The sequence below is a fragment of the Oncorhynchus mykiss genome, chromosome 11 (genome assembly GCF_057628025.1).
Source record: "Oncorhynchus mykiss isolate SJ-2025 chromosome 11, ASM5762802v1, whole genome shotgun sequence".
In the NCBI taxonomy this organism is placed as follows: Eukaryota; Metazoa; Chordata; class Actinopteri; order Salmoniformes; family Salmonidae; genus Oncorhynchus; species Oncorhynchus mykiss.
Window position 1 is genome coordinate 56,527,501 of NC_143032.1, and position 18,654 is coordinate 56,546,154.

Genomic DNA, 18,654 nt, shown 5'->3' on the forward strand with positions numbered 1-18,654 from the left:
GGTTGAGGTTTAGACATTAATCTTGCCGTCCTACTACTATGAACAAGGTTAGGCTAAATGCTCCACTGAACGCTGCAGTGACTACCATCGGTCTCCAATCCAACGACAAATTAAACACTTGCCGCAAGAGATCCACGTCATAACAATATAAAATATAAACGAAATTGCAGATAATAAAGTGCCACTAAAAACCAACTGTTCTGTGACTGACTATCATTTCGACCAAGTGGTGGACACTGCATAGGCTACCTACATCAACGTTAGAAAATAATTACGACTAACACTAACGTGAATTGAAACTGGCTGCCTGTAGGCCTACCTGTTATCACACGCCATATAATAAAAATAAAGAAAATATTGAAAAGCTTAATTTTTTCAATTATAGGTCTATGATGGGCGTAAATGTTGCCCATGTTTTCTAAAGAGCGATATAAGTCCAGGCAACTGACAAGTAGGCCTAACGGAAGCGCGTATCTGTGCTTGCGCAAGAGGACCGCATTCGACCGCGTGAAGAGTGAAATTATTGGAAAATTGGACACATCAGCTAACAGTATAGGCCTGATGACATCAATTAAATCAAAGTGGGTTATTCTGCTGCAATTCTGAAATGGTTGAACAAACTCTAAACCAGAATTATACTCATGATTCCCAATTGGTTGTAGGCTAGGCCTAGCCAAGGCCTACTTGGTGATATATCCTTGCGCGTAAAACAACCACACAACATATATAAGTATTATTGTCCTTACTGTTGGTAGTCATGTTTGCAGTACAGTTTCCTATCCCGGAAGTAACAACTGGTAGTGAGAGGTTGTTGACACACAGCGCACTGCAAACACTCCTCGTGCCATGAGGAATCGTTGACTCTCATCAGAAACCGGTCAGATATTGGACGCTGGCATCCTTCACATACAGATCGGTGATGGTATTCTGTCCCTAAAATGGATGCAAAATAAGTTTAAAATTCAACAATAATATTCATACTAGCTCTATTTTTGTATTTCTTTATTTACAATTTAAATGTTCAGTTTAGATATTAAATATGAAGTAATAGATTATAAACATGTCATAAACAGGTAACTATAAAAGAGAAAACACAAGCAGTCCTTATCACACTACAAGACCAGGTTGTAGGGCCTAGTCTAATAACCTCAATGATCAAGCCTATGTCCTAACAAGCAGCAATCAATTACAGTAATTGTCATCAAATGATTTGACGTAGTAATAATTTCACAAATGAATGAAACAGGCTATTGTGCCAGAGTAATACATAGATCGTGAACACAGTGATCAGTCATTTGTGTTATTTGTTGCTAAGAATACAATACATTCATATTTAAAATGACATCTAAAGAAAATTGTAAAATATATCAAATGTTAAGGTAGGAGGCCTACGGGTCATGAGATGATATAGTCTGCATAGCTGCAGACATACAATTGCAGCAATGGTGTGTTCATCAAAGGTCTCGTATTGTGTGTGCTATCTGCACTCTCCGGCTCTTTTAATACTATGGATGCAGATGAAACTAAACAGGACTTACCAAGCATGACTCCAAGGGTATCTTGACGATGGGGATTATCTTCAATCTTTATACCGTCTAACATCCTTGGGTACTTGGAATGGTTTCTCTTCGAGAAACAGCGTTCTAGTGACTTGGGACCTGTTGCAATATCCATAACAATGTACTGTCAGACTTGTTTTCGCTTCAAATCCTAGCTAAAGCCCACAATATTTGCTGAGACTACTCGCACACACACATACACAAACAATGTGTGTTCCCAGATCGCTAATTAAAAAAAAATTAAATTAAAAAAGGCGTCCCAATGTTAAGACCGGCTCCACTTTTTGTGGGGCTCTCCTAAGCAGAATCTTCAGATGTCACAGAATCGTAAGAAGCGGCAATAAATTTGACAAACACTATTTTGAGCAGTCACCTGTTAATTTGGACTGAATACGTTTCGGCTACCTTCTTGTTTGCACCCGAGCGTGGCCAGAAGAGAAGGCTATGGAGGAGGGACGTATCCGCTCAAGCATTTGCTTCCAAAACAACAAAAACAACAACAATTGTAACTCCAAGAAATATGAGTGAAATGTTCCAATGGTAACTCTTCAAATACTATGCCCCTCGGTCGGATCTCTGCAGCTTGAAAAGTCTCAGACCAAGATTGAAGCCAATAGATCCTCCTCCCACCCCTCCGTGGTCACGTCACTTTTTTTTTGACTATTTACTGACATTGGGATGCTATTGGTGCTCACTTTTGGTGCGCTCTAAAGAGTTGAACTGAGTTTCGGCTATCACTTTGAACAAAGCTATAGACAATATGGTGAGAAAGAAAAAAGTACAGTCAGTGTACAACAATTATAAAATAGACAACTCAAATACTGTACATAGTAAACTAGAGGTATATCAAGTAACTTGCTACGACCATTTGCAATATATTTTTATTTAGCTAAAAGTGTACTATTGTTAAGATTCTAATGCATTATTATTGTGTTGATGATGATAATGATGATGATGCTGATAATGCTTATTTTTGTTATTATTATTCTTATTATTATTATTATTATTACTACATAGTAGAAGTAGCCCAGTAGGCCTATTGTTGTTGATTTTGTTGGTGTTGGTGAGGATGATGCTTCTTTTTTCTCCTCCTCCTTCTCCTTCTTCTCCTCCTTCTTCTTCTCCTTCTTCTTGTTTTCACATAGGTTAGTAAATGCTTTGAAATCAAGTATTGGACCATCACGCGTTCGAAGTGCACATGCTTTGTGGTATTGTGTCCACTACAAAGACTTGAACCTAGTGACCCCTCTACCGCCGACGCACCTGGCGATGGGGTGGCGATAACTGAGCAGCGTAGCCTATACTGACTTTTTAAGCAGTAGCCTATATCCATTTGCAATGTATTTTAAAAACAGGATGGAACCTTTTTTTTTTATGTCGTTCATTCATTCATTTAGAGCTATCATTTTAACAATATAGGTTTATGTTAAATTGTTAATAATACTGTTGCCTAATACATTATGAAATGCGACCTGTTTGCTTGTACACCTAATTTTCATTAGCATAGTTATTGTATGCAGTTGGATATCCTTTTATTGTTGGTTGTGGGCAACCCGAAAATGTTATTATTGTGGTGTAGTGTAAAATTATACTAAACAATTATGCATTGCAATCACAACATTTAGCAAAAACAAATAAGTGTAGTTATACTAATTATTCATACTGACACAATTATGCTGTTCTGTGCCGGACACAGGCCATCATTATAATTCAGCAGAGGGCTGTTCCTTTCATCTGTTTTTATCAATCGCAGGTGTCCTCAGTTGTGACTGAGATGCACACCGATTTATTCATGACAGGATGGCTCAGAAAAGCAAGCCTTGGAATCGAAAATACTATCCCCAACGAAAAAAAAGAGGCACATTCCTCAATTCTAAATTATTCCCAATTTCAAACAATGATATACATGTAAAGAAAATAAACCATGTTAAACCATTAAAATAAATTAAATTAAATGCAACGAGTTTCCACTATGTAGGCCTAGCCTATATAACATAATGTTTGTCCTATATGTAAAATATTTTAGCTTTCCAATGCGGGTTTTGTGTTTTAAGATGTCGGCAAAGGTGAGGAATGCGAGTCGCCCGTAGCTGAAATTACAGGGTGCTGTACATAATTCGTTATGCCTCCCCTTTTGTAGTAGTCTAGGGATTCAGTACATTGGAGGCATTGGGACACTTCGGGCAGTAACTCTGAGATACCCTACCTCGTATACCTCATCCCTCTCTATCTCTACAGTAGGCCAATACACCACTAATTACAGGCCTAGAAGATCTTGCAATATGCACACCTTCATGGTTTTGAGCATTCCTTTGCCCATAGTTTTGGGTATGAAGAGAACTCAGATCTACGGTTCTAATGTGATTCTGGTCTCAGTTTGATCAAGCACAGCATCGGGCAGGAGGTGGGTTGGAAGAGACGGCCTCTGCTTAAGTTAATTACTCGAATCGGCTATTATTTATCGCAGCGCGTCTAAATCCAAAGGATATCCTAAATGTCCTGGTAGTCAAATAAATACTCAATCAATCTCAAACCTACTTGTCAGCGAACTAAATGAAACTGCTGCATTTTTTCCCCCCGTTGTTTAAATAGCTTAATGGATCTAAATCAGGTGCTAATAGTTTAGTGCATTTAGTCCATAGGCGACTCTGAGCAATATTGTTACATGTTGCTGCTGAGTTGATACATAAATAATGTATAAGAAGTATGTCGAAGATGCCAGAAATATTGTAACTCAAATTTGATTGCGAATAACAGCACTTTACACTAAGAATTTGCAGCCACATCAAATACAAAACAACCAAAACAATAATAACAATAATATGAATAAGAATACATTTACAATCGCAGTTAAGACATTCAAAATAGCCAGGTATATTACTATATAAAATACCAGGAAAGCAAAATTCTGAATAAAAAAATGACAATAAATGATCATGTAACATTTTAAAAATGTTAGGTTAGGCCTACCGTATCCATATGTGTTCTTGATATCCTTTGTGGACAATATGGTGAACTAGCCCACTTTGCAACGTTCAAAGCCATAGAACTGGTCCATGATTTGTTTACGATGCCCTCTGGCGTTCAGAAGAAGAACTGCTAAGGACTCGGTCTGTTGGAAGAATTGTGTTGACTACAATGCTTCATGCGTCGACTATTTAGACATATTCTGGATTGCAACTGGCCTGGATTTGATTGGGGAAATATATTTGTTTATTTGCAAAACTACTGCCTCAAAAGATACTAATGTATTCTATTTACCAAGCCTTTATACTGTATGTCAGAGGATTCAGAAACATGTATTTTGAGAAATAGATAATTCGAGTACAATAGAATAATATATCTATAATAGATAGACAACGTAGGGTTCGGCTTCATGAACCGTATTTCTATGGGATTGACCTGCCTGACTAAGGATGGTTGCCTAAACCTGCTAAGGATGTAACGCTGCACTAGAAATGCCCTGCATGACACATCTGTGATGTGTTTGTAAAATATCAACCTCCTCTCATTTTCCACTTGGTAAATGTCGTCCGTATATTGGACTAACTATTCAAAGGGTTGAAACAGAATACTACTCTCTACCATTGTGTCATATCGACAAGAAAATTCAAAAGCGATTATAATTAATACAAACTACGCAGTCGGACACCAATCGCATATGCCAATAATAAACCAAATGCTATGTTTTTGCCCGCGGCGTTTAATGGGTCTCTACATGAGAACGCCTCCCCCTAAACTATGGAAGAAACTTCACGCAGCAGGTGTGTTGCATGTGCACCCTGGGAAAAGGTCCCAATAAGTATGCTAAGAAGGTTATGAGAATCTGTTTTCAGTAAAACAACCCATTTCCATTGCATCCACCGAAAAGGTAAGAGGTTATTGTTTAAATGCAATGCATGAAAGCTCAAGTTCAATTCGTTGCTGGCCTATATGGCAACAACGATATTGCCTTTATTTAGATTTGAAATAGGCAACAGGCCATACAAGACATAAGTAAACGAAACCAGTAGCCGAAGAATAAACTTCGTATTGTTAATTTACAGAAATGTCTAAATAGGCCCATGCGAGTCATTTTTTTAGTCTTGCGCATAAGAAAAACTATATTCTGCAACTGAATGTAGGCTACTTTGTCACCCAGGTTAATATATTATTTTATCAATTGTTATTGCGTTTTTCCTACGGTAAAGTAGACAATAATGTAGTAAAACAAACAAAAATCAAAAGGCAAAAATTTAAAAATCAAATAAATTCGTTGAAGTCATTTGTTTATTTGTATGTATTATTTTACCTTTATTTTATCGGAGAGTCTCATTAAGACCGACGTTTCTTTTGGAAGGGAACCCTGCACAAGTCATCTTATATTCAACATTTATATGACAACCAAATGTGATTTATTCTTCATTCTTCACGTTTTTACCCTCCATACCGCGAAATGTTAACTGTGAGAGCCCGGGGCAAAGACTGTGTGTTTGTGTGAGATCACTGAGAGAGATGTGAGGGGTCAGGTCAAGACCTATTTCATTATCGGCTCTGAGAACCTTATGTTACTTGTTATATAATCGCCAAACCTACTATAACAGACCGATAAGGAATTAAACACAGGTTATAACAACTATATCAAAGACAGATTATGGATTTATAAGACAACTCAAAGACCACTTTATATCTTTACCGCCATCATAATGATGGGTCTCGAACATGTTGTGATAACTAGTTGAATTACAGCAGAAATTCGTTGTATTGACGTTGATTTACTGTTATTACTGTTATCTTTGCACTATTGTTGTTACCATTCTTCTTATTATTATTATTGTTATTATTAATTATAATGAAAACCTCAAATTGTGGTGTAATATTGCCAAGTAGACATTAATTTGATTGTTTTGTATTTCACGGGTTTTTGAATACACTTAACTTAACTTGGGAACTATATTGCAATTTACTTTAATGCAAACTCTGACCAAAAAGTCTATGGGAGTCTTTACATTTTTAATATTGTAATATTCATCCAGCATTAGTTTGACTGTAATTACCAGTATAAACATGATTACCAGGTTACTAGAAGGCTATAGCATAGAGAAATGAATGATACCATTTTCAAAGTGACTTAAAGCTTTTGTGAATAGCTTGGGAACACGTTTGCTTACGCTAAAATGGAACATGCAGAATATAAGTGAAATAATGTGTTTGCATAGGGATTGATGAACTACAATAAAAGCCAACCCAATACCTGATTTTGAATGCTATCTTGATTATGCATCAAAATATCAATGTGTCAAAATGTGACAAATGTGTTCGTTCACAGTAGTAGAAAATGAATTTTGTATGGACACATAGTTTTCACTCTCTCTAGTATACAAGTTGTTCTATTTCAATATTGTGCATGGGGTACAAACTACGATATTACAGTATATTGGGGATGAATAAATTGTGGGGCAAACGGGTGAATTTGAGTTACAATTGGTACAACCTGTACAATTGGTAGGCTGGCTTTCAACATATCCAACAATAATCAACATAATAATAGAAATAAGCACTTAGAGATGAAACATTGTGGAAAACATTGTAAAGCTTTTTACAAGGAGCTTATATTCTACCAAACACTAACCAGATTTGAAATACATCAGATCGGATGATATTAATGTCAAATAAATATTATTCCAAAATATTGAATGGCTACAAAAGGATACAGAAATACAGGAATGCAAAACAAACTTCCGTTTCATAAAAACGGACGGATTATTTAGTCTGGAAATCTTAGTGAAAAAGCCCATCCCTGACTGAAAGATTACACCAGAGACATACAGTAAATTGCAGTGGCTGAGGACATTGGTGGTTTAACTCACTTTGATCTTGTAATGAATGTTCCTCAGAACCTTTGGCTCTCCATGATGCTTCTTTAAAGGCAAGGATAAAACCTCTCTAGCGGTCTTGTTTGCCCCACACAAGATATGACTTACGCTAGTTTAAGTAGCCGCTTACAAGCATAGGCTGAGGTACACAGAACATGAGATGGCTGGTGGGATATCATACAAAATAGCCATAGGATACTTTTTTAACTATAGGTATTGTTTTTTTCAACTCTCACCTCTTGACTTCTGAAGGTCACACCTGGGGAATAGACCATCAGAATCCTTTATCGTGCAACTCAATCAAGCCCTCTTTGATACACTAACATCCCAAACTACAAATATCCTTGATTTAGCCCAATCAAACATAACATAATATAGTAAACAAAATATAGGACAGTGAAACGATGAGCCTTAAAAACACCATGAAAATGAGTTAAAATTGTGAAATATTATATATATATATATATATATATATATATATATATATATATATATATATAATATATTATATGTATATCATGCAGGAATCTCAAAGTGACATTATCATTTTAAAATACAGTGGTAACCCCTCTCTGAACAAACAGGTAGCGTTCACAGCAGAATGTACTCTTACAGATACATATAAATAAGGAACAGAGTGCTGTAAGTATACTGGCAACATCAATAAAGACAAACATACTTTATCATACATCAACAACAACAAAAGAACAACACAACAACAGTGTTGACATGATCATTTTCACAGTACCAGTCTACACCCGTATGAGAGAAACCCCCCATCTGAAGCACAACGGCTCTCCTCTATAGTATAACAGAACTACAGTGATGCCCCCTGCTGGACAGTAAAACCCAATGTGACTCAACTTGTGGTTCATTCACAAACACTGAAAGTCTCAGATACTGTTTCAGCTCCAGAACTACTTCTAATTGAATATGGTAACAGATTATCTAACAGTTTATATGGTAGCAGATGTGTAATGTCAAAATCTTGAATGCATGTTGTCTACAATAACTGAGCATGTCAAATTGTTACACAAAGTTACTGTGAACAGTAATGTCATGTTGCGCATATAATGAGTGAGTCATATAATCTGAGCAATATTTATTGAGAATAAAAAACTATATCTGTCATTCAGAAATGACTTGATTCCAGACGGGCACATCATATACAAACACTAACAAACAAATGTAGAACCAAGTAAAGAGTACTGGGTTGCCAATGAAGGATGGTTCTCCTTTCCCTGCCGTTACAGCAAAGTTTCACAAAGCACACACAAAATGTGCAGCCAGAAACCTGTAAAACACCTTAAACACATTGAAAACAATCAAAGTACGGCAGAATTCTGCATGATCAAAACCCCATTAATACCAAATCTGTGTCAGTCACTCAACATCTATCCGTGACACTACCCGACTGGTGGTGACCATAGTTAAAGGTTGGTATGATCCATCTGGCATATGGATATTGCTGTGACTAAGAAACATTAGGCAACTGAAGTAATTGCAGAACAGGGCTGTAGAACAGTACATAGAAAACCAAGCCACATCTGGATAAGTTAATAGGCCAAATAGACAGACAGGGGAGTTGTGTTTGTGAGTGGGAGATGATAGAAAGACCAGAGCAGAGACTACTCAGCTGAAACAATAGAGAACATGCACGTTCCTCCGTTTACTCGCGTACAAGTTCCATTTGCTCACAAAAATGGTCAGCGAGAGTATCTTTCTTGATAATTATATAAGATGCAGTAATATGGATCTAGTTGCTTTGCCTGCTTTGCTGCTCTGGTGATGGCAAATGTCTCTCAATTCTGGCGCGATTTGGATTGTTGTGTTGTTCATATGATTTGTCTCCAGGACAATAATGTATCCCTGACAGAAAGCAAGGCTGCAGGAAGTTCCAAGCATGATCTTGGGATATGTGCCATTTACAGCAGGCGTACACAGCTTTTACTCATGTGGGACACATACATTCTCCATGTTCCTACAGACCTTGTGGCTAGAGCACTGAAAGACATTCTGAATGGATCTAAATACCCCAAGCTATGTCATAATGTCATGTTAGCTTTAGGACTCCAGAAAGATGTATAATCATGATGAACACCACACTATGGAGAATCCATTATAGAGATACTTGGAAAAAAGTGTCAGGAAACCAAAGGCATGATTTCTTCACTTATTGCAGTTATACATGCATGCAAAGTAAGTCAGAAACCATTAGTATATGTGTGTTGGCTATGTTACGGTCACAACCGCTGTGCAATGGCTTAGGGGCCACAGTTAGAAAGGTATTTAGACAAATATTTTTATTTATAGAATCAAGTTCATTACTTTAGGTAAATGTCACTTTTCTTGTGAAGTCCATAGGTGTACCACAGTGTTCCTGGGGAAGTGTGTGTGTGTGTGTGTGTGTGTGTGTGTGTCATTACAAGTCTGCACTTCAGAGAAAAGGTAGAAATCCACCAGATGTTTTTCAGCTGGGTGGATCTGGTAGTGAAGATTTAGACAGCGTCTGTCACAAGCAAACATTTCCAATCTGTCCTAAACATTAGGCAGAGTAATCTAAAACCCCTTTCCATCACAACGTGCTGCTCCTTATGTGCTGACCACAACTTCAGTATATCCCTTCCAGAAACTAAGAAATACTTGGAACGTCTGACTGAGAGAGAGAGAGAGAGAGAGAGAGAGAGAGAGAGAGAGAGAGAGAGAGAGAGAGAGAGAGAGAGAGAGAGAGAGGAAAAAGCTCTCTGGCTTTTGTCAAGATGAGAAAGCCAGAGCAGAGAACCATAAAGTCTAATGAATATATTAGTGGGTGTTTTCAGCCCCTTAAAGGAGAGCTAACAGGCTAAATTAAGTTATCAGAGCACCCCACCTGGGGCTGAGGACCAGGGCTTTGAACTAGTGGTCTAGTGGTACTCATGAAGGTCATGAAAAACTAGAAAAACAATCATCTACTGTGTAGACATACAGTACAGGACAAGGTTTCCTGCTAATACTGTTTTGATGATTATGAATGTAACATGTTCTTAAAATACATTTGGCACCATTTAGCTTTTTTTTCTGCAAGTCACAAAAAAAGATTGTCAACAATTAAAGAATGTTCACCTAACATGCCACCGGTCAGCTCTGTATGGTGTTCCTCAGTAATGTGGGAGTAACTAAAAGGGTGATTGTTAGAAAGGGACCTCACTGGTCTGCAGGAATTTCCTTCCTGGAGTTTGTGTGCCTAGTTACCACTTTGGCAAACTCATGCCCTATGAACTGACCCTGTTACGTCCTCCTTCTGGGTTCAGCAGGGGAAATAAACCAATCCTCTGTGGAGCGCTACAACTAACAAGAAAACTGCTAGCCCAAATCTCTCAATACCTTTCTGTTTTCCCTCCGGACCACTTTCAGCTTAATAAACATCTTAACTGGGCAAGCGTCCCACGGGAGTTGCTGGGTAATCCCATGGGCAACCGGAGCTCAGAGCTGACCCTTTATTGCATCCAGGTGGCTGTGTTAAAAAAAAGCTGGCCAACCATAAATGTCCAATAAAATGCATGTGGCACCTCCAGGGGTGTACAGGGTCACTGCACCTGTCTGTGGAGTAAGTCTCTCCTCTCTCCTCATGGCCAGGCACGTGCACAGATAGGGCTCTACCTGTGCAGAGCACATGCCCATTTTCCCTTCTAGTCTCCAAAACGCCCTTCTGGGTGGTGGTATAATTTCCACAAAAATTATTTTTTGTATACATTTTTTTGTCATTGCTTTTGGAACCCAATGCCCGTAAGTCACTGTGATGTCATCAAGTTCGACCACCCATTGGTTAAACCTTTTCATCTGCCCTGTATGGAGCTCATCTTTTTTTACCCAGTCTGCCCTGTACAGAGATTGCATGTGCCTGGTATCCGTACATGCATGAGATGCTGTCACAGGTCGAGTGTGTGTGAAGCTAGCGACCTAGTTTAAATATCAACAGTACCGTACTGCCACAGCGGCATGACATTTGATTAACACTTGATAACACTTGATTTAGCCTACATCATCATCAATATCCGGTCTGGTTGGCTGATACAAGCAGCAGACAGGCAGTAAGACATAGGGCCCAGTTCCAACCCGAGTTAAACATGCATAAATGGAACATTTATCCCTTCTCATGCACTTTTCTCTTTATGCATATTCTGACCTTGTGTGGTGTTCATGTTTTTGTTATTCACATTGTTATTATTCATATTGGGTTTTTAAAACAATACAGCCATAACAGTTGACATAAAAATACTTAATACGCAGATGTTGACTTATGTCAATCACAAGCAATATAGACAGCATACATGATTCATATTTGCCATTTACCATTGCTAGATCACATTTATCAATAAATATTGTTTTATTTAATAAAATGTGATTTTTGTTAACAAAAATCAATTATAATCAAGACATGGGTGGAATAAATCATGTTTATCTTGAACAAATAGAAATGAAACAAGGTTTTCCTCACTATTGATGTTAATTGCTTTGAACAGAACAAATTGGAAGGACAAATCTTACATACAGTATTTATGGAAATTGAAAATGAGCCCTATTGAACATAAATTAAGGCCGGTCTACACACAACATGAGGGATATAGTTTTACTGTGTGTGTGTTGCAAATGTATTTCTTGCACTTGATGCATGTGTACTGTGTCTTCCTGTCCTTCTTGAGGCCAGTCACATTGCAGTGCTTCTTCTTGTTGCTAGCGGCTGCAATCTACAATGTTGAAAACACTTAGTTCAGGAATTTTACTAACATCTCACTCACTCACTCACTCACTCACTCACTCACTCATTCACTCACTCACATACATACATACATACATACATACATACATACATACATACATACATACATACATACATACATACAGTACATACATACATAGTTACAGCAGGCCAAGGTAGGAGAGTCAGACACACACACATGCAACAACATCACTCACACTCACTTCCGGTATTGGAGTTCTTGGTTCTGTGGGACGGGCGGCTGGGGCACCAGCATCCTCCTCCTGAATCCTCCTCACAATGGCTGCAGAACCTGGGGTTCTTGGGATTTGATTTGATTGGATTTTATTAGGATCTCTTTTAGTCCCCATTTGGACTAATCTTCCAAGAGTCCTTATGTGTTGCCTCCTCTGTATTTGAGGTATTACTAATGCCTTGCCCAGCTCCTCGAGAAAGAGCTGTCTCCTCTGGAGCATCCCTCTGTTCCAATCTGGGTTCAACGCCATCCAGATGACAAACGCGTTGTATGCTGAGATGTCCAAGATGTTGAAGAATATCACAAATGGCCAGCGTAGGGTTCTTCTTTTGCAGCTGTAGCCAGTCACCAGCTTATCTAAATTGTCCATCCCTCCTTCTGTGGCATTGTAATCCATTATGGTTTCTGTTTTTTGATGTTCCTGGTCACAGATTATCTCATCTCTGTGCAGCGTACTCATGAGTACCACATTTTTGCCTTTCTTTGGCACGTAGCACACTAGGGACGTGTCGGCCGTCAACACAAACTTAGAAGAATTGATTGGCATGTTCCGTGTATTCAACATCTGAGGTGGGAGCTCTGGCTTGTTTTTTGTACTTTTCTTACCATCGTCAGCTTCCTCTTGAGGAGCTCCTGTGAAATGTACTTCCTATGCTTCCTATGTTTTCTCTGTTATGGCCATGTGGTTATTCCTAAGGATCTTTAGTAACATTTGATAATATAAAAAAAAGACACGTTTGCTCATTAAATCGTTACGAAGCAGAGCACAGACTAAGCCATAACAGTTTGAACTTGACCCATGGTGCAATACTTGGCTGTGTCATCACACATTTCCATGGTTAGCGCAGGCAATAAATGAGGGTATAGCCTACTGTTGTACACTATTCTCCCTATTATAATTATATGCACACTAATCTTCCAACATTAGCATGGGTTAAATAACTGAGTTTGGCAATTTTCTGAATGAATCAAACCACCATTTTCTTTCTTTCATATGTAAAGGCTTTCCAACCCTGTTTTTTATGATTCACTTTCCTAAACCTAAATAATCTTCAAAATCAGAGTATATTTACATCTACTAATTGGTGCTAAAACGGAGATGAATTTGCATGTATTTAGATGGCTTTCTTTCATTGATCCTTATTATTCTGCTGAACCAGTCAGTATTCTATTGAGTCTGTCAACAAAAGCCCAACTAAAAGGTATACCGTACACCACAAGAACATATGTTGGCCAGCAAGTGGGTGGGATTTCAGCAGCTGAATGACATGTATTTTATGCAAAGCCGTTATGCACCTTCCTAAAATAAATCTGAATACCAACTACCGTATGGGATTCTAATGATGACAGACCTATGTGGGTTTTTATTTTGAATTTTGTGGCCGCACATTGAGATTCGTGGTTGTAAGCACGATTCGCAAATGTGTAATTTAATTTTGCAAGCTTGTATCATGATTTGTGAAAGATTTAACAACGGTTGCAAACTTGCATTTTGATATTTGTATACATTCAATAAGATTTGGCAGTATAATTTATTTTCAGAATTATTATTATTATTCATTATTAGTTCATTTACGAGTTTACTGTGAATCAAAATAACACTTGCAGATTTTGAATCTGTGTACACTCCGAGTTCTGTCACTGTTGATACATTACCAAGATATTCTTAAACTGTCACCAAGTTTTGTACATTTTTTGAAAGAGATTTGCAAATCGAAAGAGACTTGCAAGTCAAGATGTGATTTGCGTGCTGGGGGCAGGAACTTTTACTCTTGACCAATTAGTTCCTTCTGTCAAAACCACAACCACCTAACCATTGGCTGGATTGTTCCATCAATCAAATGTCAGGAAGTAGCTACCCACATGAGCAAGAAAGGATTTAAAAAAAAGTTGTTTAAAGTTTTTTTTAGCAAGAGAGGATGAGTTAAAAGAAACTAAAAAAATCTACTTGAAATCAATAGTCTATTTTATTTGTATTCATACATTTTTTTGTGTGAAAAGGCATGACAGTAGTTTGTTTATCATTTAGAATATAATGGTACATTTCAGACAAACTCCAGACCAGCTATTGCATTAGCTAGCTGGCCTCTGACATTCATCCTAGTTTCACCATCAACTGGCTAGCTTTATCAGGCAGCTTTAGATGCAAGGAACACAAATATATTTGCTATTTAATTAACCATCTGATTGATGAAGTTGAGTATAAATGCCATTGAAACTGCTGGGAAAAGCTAGCTAACTCCCACCATCATCACTAAAGTGTAGCTAATGTTAGCTAGGTTTCTAGAAAATAAGACTTGTAACTGACTTTTGAACACTTGTCTAACTACGTCATTCCACTGCCTGTTTACTGATTAATTGGAGACTGAAAAAGTTGGCTAGAAAAATGCCCCTCTCAATTTCACTGCAAAAATATTAGCTAGATAAAAGTAAACTGGTAAACTTGATCAAGCTTATGAATATGTAAAACTGTTTACAAAAATGATGACACATTAAAGGTAGTTGGTGTTCTCAGTAACTTGAACCAGCACTGAAATTTGAGCAGTGAGGTTCATTTATTCCCACGTTCTGCTCGTTTTTGTTAGATTTTGACCACAATTAGTTGAATGAGGCGTTAGTGAAGTGCTGGAACAAAAAACACTTCTGTGTAAAGAACCTATGGCTGTCATGACTTCAATTGACCAAATACAGTCACCATTTTATTTTGTTAATCTATGTAGGTTTGTCATATGATTTCCTCGAGCCTGGTGAAGATGTATAGAATCATAATACAAGGCAGAACATTTCCCTGCATCCAGTTTGAGGCCTGCTACCACCAGGAACATGGAGCACTCCATGTCAGTAAATCATGCATATTGTTTATATACTGTATATATAGCTAATACTACACTCATATGCAGAGTGAGAAGCCCTACGCCTCATACACTTGTCTACTCCTGGAGTAACTCCTTGTCCGAGAGACTGATTAGAGAGTTTTGGGCCAATGGGAGGTCAGGGGTGAGGTCTTAGGAGTGAGAGTGAAGTTACAGACATGAAGATACAACTTGAAACCCCCTGCCCCTTTTACTCATCCATTTGACTGATTGGAAGGCACCCTTATAGTCCTCAATAATCAACATATACATGTTAACTCTCTTGCAAGAGCATTCCGTACCTCTATCCATCTCTCTACAGGTGCTAGAGACAGAATATTCCAAGGACCTCCAGAGCCTTTTAGATCAACTACCTGTGATCTCTCCAGAGAAGTAAGCTCCGCTGGGGGTAATATACTTGATGCACCATGTAAACCTTCTTCACTATGGTTGTCCGTCTGTGTGATGACACATATCATATTATCCAGGGCCACTGGTTGGATTTACTGTACTCACTCCAAAACACATGTACTCTCCTCCCACTAAAAGTCTCCCAGACCTTTATAAAAACTAACGCTTCCATCCCTCTGTTCCCAGGTGAGTCTACCGGGCCATGGAACTCTAGAGCAGAACATCAAAAAACCTGCCACCATGTTGTAAGCTATAAACAGTTCCTTGAGGAAGGATGCAACTATCATGGCTTCAAATTTGGGGGATGACCACCAAATGCAATAAAGTTTTGTATAAACTACTCGTTCATTTTTTTTATAGGTTACAAAACAATTACTGTTTCTTAGCCTGTTCTCATTTTTACTAACTACTATGGTAACCTAAACATCTGACAACATGCAGACGTTATCCATCAAGACAACGCTTAGAGCTTATAATTCAAAAAGGTTTAAGTCTCATATCCAGGTTGAAAAAAATGTTTTATGTATAAAGGACATCACACAGGTGTGCCAACTGAAATATATATCCCAGACAAGACTTAAGAATAGGACAAATAGGCTGCATTTAGATAGGCAGCCACAGTAATATTGTTTTTGCAGTAATTGGTCTTCTGATCAATCAGATGTGAAAAGATCTGATGTGATTGGTCAAAAGACCAATTAGTGGAAAAAAGGTCAGAATTGGGCTGCCTGTCTAAACACAGCCAGGGACAAGTGAATATAAGTCAGTTCTTGTATTTGCAAAATGTTCCATGAATTTGAGTGGTTACATACAGTACATGTTAAATGGCTATGAGAGAGAGATAAGGAGACTCTTGCTGTAATCAAAGGGAAGGAAGCACTGAAGGCCCCAGTATTCTGTCAGGCAGCTGGTAACAGATGTGTTACAGCATGCAGTGGCCTGATAGGGAGATGACAATAAATACATTATGTACGTTTCACCACCAAAGCCATGTTAGCATTTACTGCACGTTGCTGAACGATCAAGCCATGTTGTTAGTGTCACTGATATAAACTGGCAATTCAAATACAGTTCTTAAACATTGACTGTGATACCTCTAGGGTCCTTTGGTGGTCTGGCAGCATGCTCCTTTCTAGTAATCTTACGCCCTCTCCAGCTGAAATGCAACAAAAACCTGAACAACAATAATACTAGTCAGTCAGTAACTTGGCTAACAAGGCTAATTAAACACTCATGTAAATGTGCACATCAGCCAAATGATACCCAACCAGCCTAATAGTCTATTTGCAGTGAAATTTGGAGGGGCATTTTTCTTGACAACTTTTTCAGTCACCAATTAATCAATGAAACAGTGGAACGAAGTAGTTTGACACGTTTTCAAAAGTCAGTAAGAAGTCTTTAAAATAGCTTCAAATATGTCTATATTTTTTTCTAGAAACCTAGCTAACATTAGCTACACAGCAGTGACGATGGTGAGAGTTAGCTAGCTAGTCCATGACATTTATAACCAACTTCATTAATCAGGTGGTTAACTAACTAGCAAATATGTGACTGATCGGCCCAAATCGGTGTTATGTAGCAAAAAAAACAAACTATTTTTTCTTTTTTACATTGGATAAAGTAGAGACTCAGAGCTACAAAATGGTATACTGCATTTTTGAGGTACAATGAGAAAGTAATTCTGCTTTGAAAGTTGATAAACTTGTAAACTCACTTTTGAGAAAAGGGCCTTTTAATGTTTTGGCACCTACTGGAGAGCTCTCCTTTGTCTACACCCATTCAGCATTGTTCATACCGTCTGAAGCCAGCCCCACCCATCTCTTTAAGGATTCACATGTGAGATAATGTGCTAAACAGTGAGTAGTGTAGTAAAGATTAAGACTAAAAGTGTTAGTAGCCTACAATAAGGAGCAATTCCAGGTAAACAGAAAGTGTCCAGATAAAAATATTTAATAAATATTAGATGACGCTGACCGAGACACATTTGTCTCAATTGATGGATCATGTGAAAGAAATGCTATAACCCCCAGCCACATCCAGATGTGGAAAGGTACTAACCAGCTGTGGGATGTTAACCCCTGTCACAGTGCTGTCCTTCACAGCACCAGCAATCTAAGACAAAGTGTTCACTCTGGTCTTTCTGAAGCGCTGCTTGATGAGGCTGAAGCACCAGTCGGGAGCAAACTTGGTGTGGCCTGTGATCAGGAAGTGAAGGTTGAGACACAAGATGCTACACTGCAGACCAATCTGAAACTCATCTCTTGGCATGTTCAGCCCACTCATTATCTCAGCCAATCATGGCTAGCGGGAAGGTTCCTGACTTTTTCTTTGGCTAAACCAACTAGGCTCGTAAATGAACAGCTTCATTCGTATTTACAGATGGCATAAAAGTTTGTTATTAAGGCACATGAATGGTTACCTGTTCGAGAAGGCATTTCTGCCAAAAAGCGCATTTAGATTTTTTTTTAAATGCAGAGGTTCAAACGGGCTCTCCTGTGAAGTTGTGACTTCCTGAATCGGGTCACATATATTCGTTTTCCCCTCACATCTAAAGCTGCCTGATAAAGCTAGCTAGTTGATAGTAAAGCTAGGATGAATGTCAGAGGCCAGTTAGCTAACGCAATAGCGGCTGTCAATGCACTGACTGGTCTGGAGTTCGTCTGAAATGTACCATTATGTTTCACATGATGAGCAAACTACTGTCATGCCTTTTCACACACAAAAAAATCGATGAATACAGATAAGAGACAATTACTTTCAAGGACATTGTTTTCTTTTCATTTACCTTATCATATCTTGCTCATGTGGGGAGCTACTTCCTGAGATTTGATTCAAGGAACAATCCAGTCAATGGTTCGACGGTTGTGGTTTTGGGGAACTGATTGGTCAGGAGTAAAATGTCCTGCCCACAGAGCGCAAATCAGATTTCTACTTGGAAATCTCTTTCTACAAACATGCACAACTTTGTACAAGCTTACACATC

General features: G+C 38.2%; 1 protein-coding gene and 1 long non-coding RNA gene across 4 annotated transcripts in view; one reads left to right on the forward strand and one right to left on the reverse strand.

The window, feature by feature from the left end:
• LOC110535967 (LIM/homeobox protein LMX-1.2) overlaps positions 1 to 2,201 on the reverse strand; it is a 55,766-nt gene extending 53,565 nt beyond the window's left edge. Inside the window, exons 1-3 of one of the 3 annotated variants that reach the window (XM_036935795.2) lie at positions 1,965 to 2,201; positions 1,539 to 1,658; positions 747 to 933 (exon numbers count right to left, since the gene is read on the reverse strand). In XM_036935795.2, the coding sequence (XP_036791690.1) occupies positions 747 to 933; positions 1,539 to 1,602 (251 nt within the window). In that variant the 5' untranslated portion in view covers positions 1,603 to 1,658; positions 1,965 to 2,201. Of the gene's footprint in view, positions 1 to 746; positions 934 to 1,538 lie in introns of all 3 variants that reach the window. The other 2 variants (XM_021621387.3, XM_021621386.3) reach the window with 2 other exon arrangements.
• A 3,117-nt stretch (positions 2,202 to 5,318) lies between these two features.
• On the forward strand, positions 5,319 to 16,009 carry LOC118937454 (uncharacterized). Its single transcript, XR_005034803.2, has 3 exons — positions 5,319 to 5,430; positions 15,583 to 15,653; positions 15,858 to 16,009. It is a non-coding gene; the product is annotated as an uncharacterized LOC118937454 (long non-coding RNA).
• The last annotated feature ends 2,645 nt before the right edge of the window (positions 16,010 to 18,654 follow it).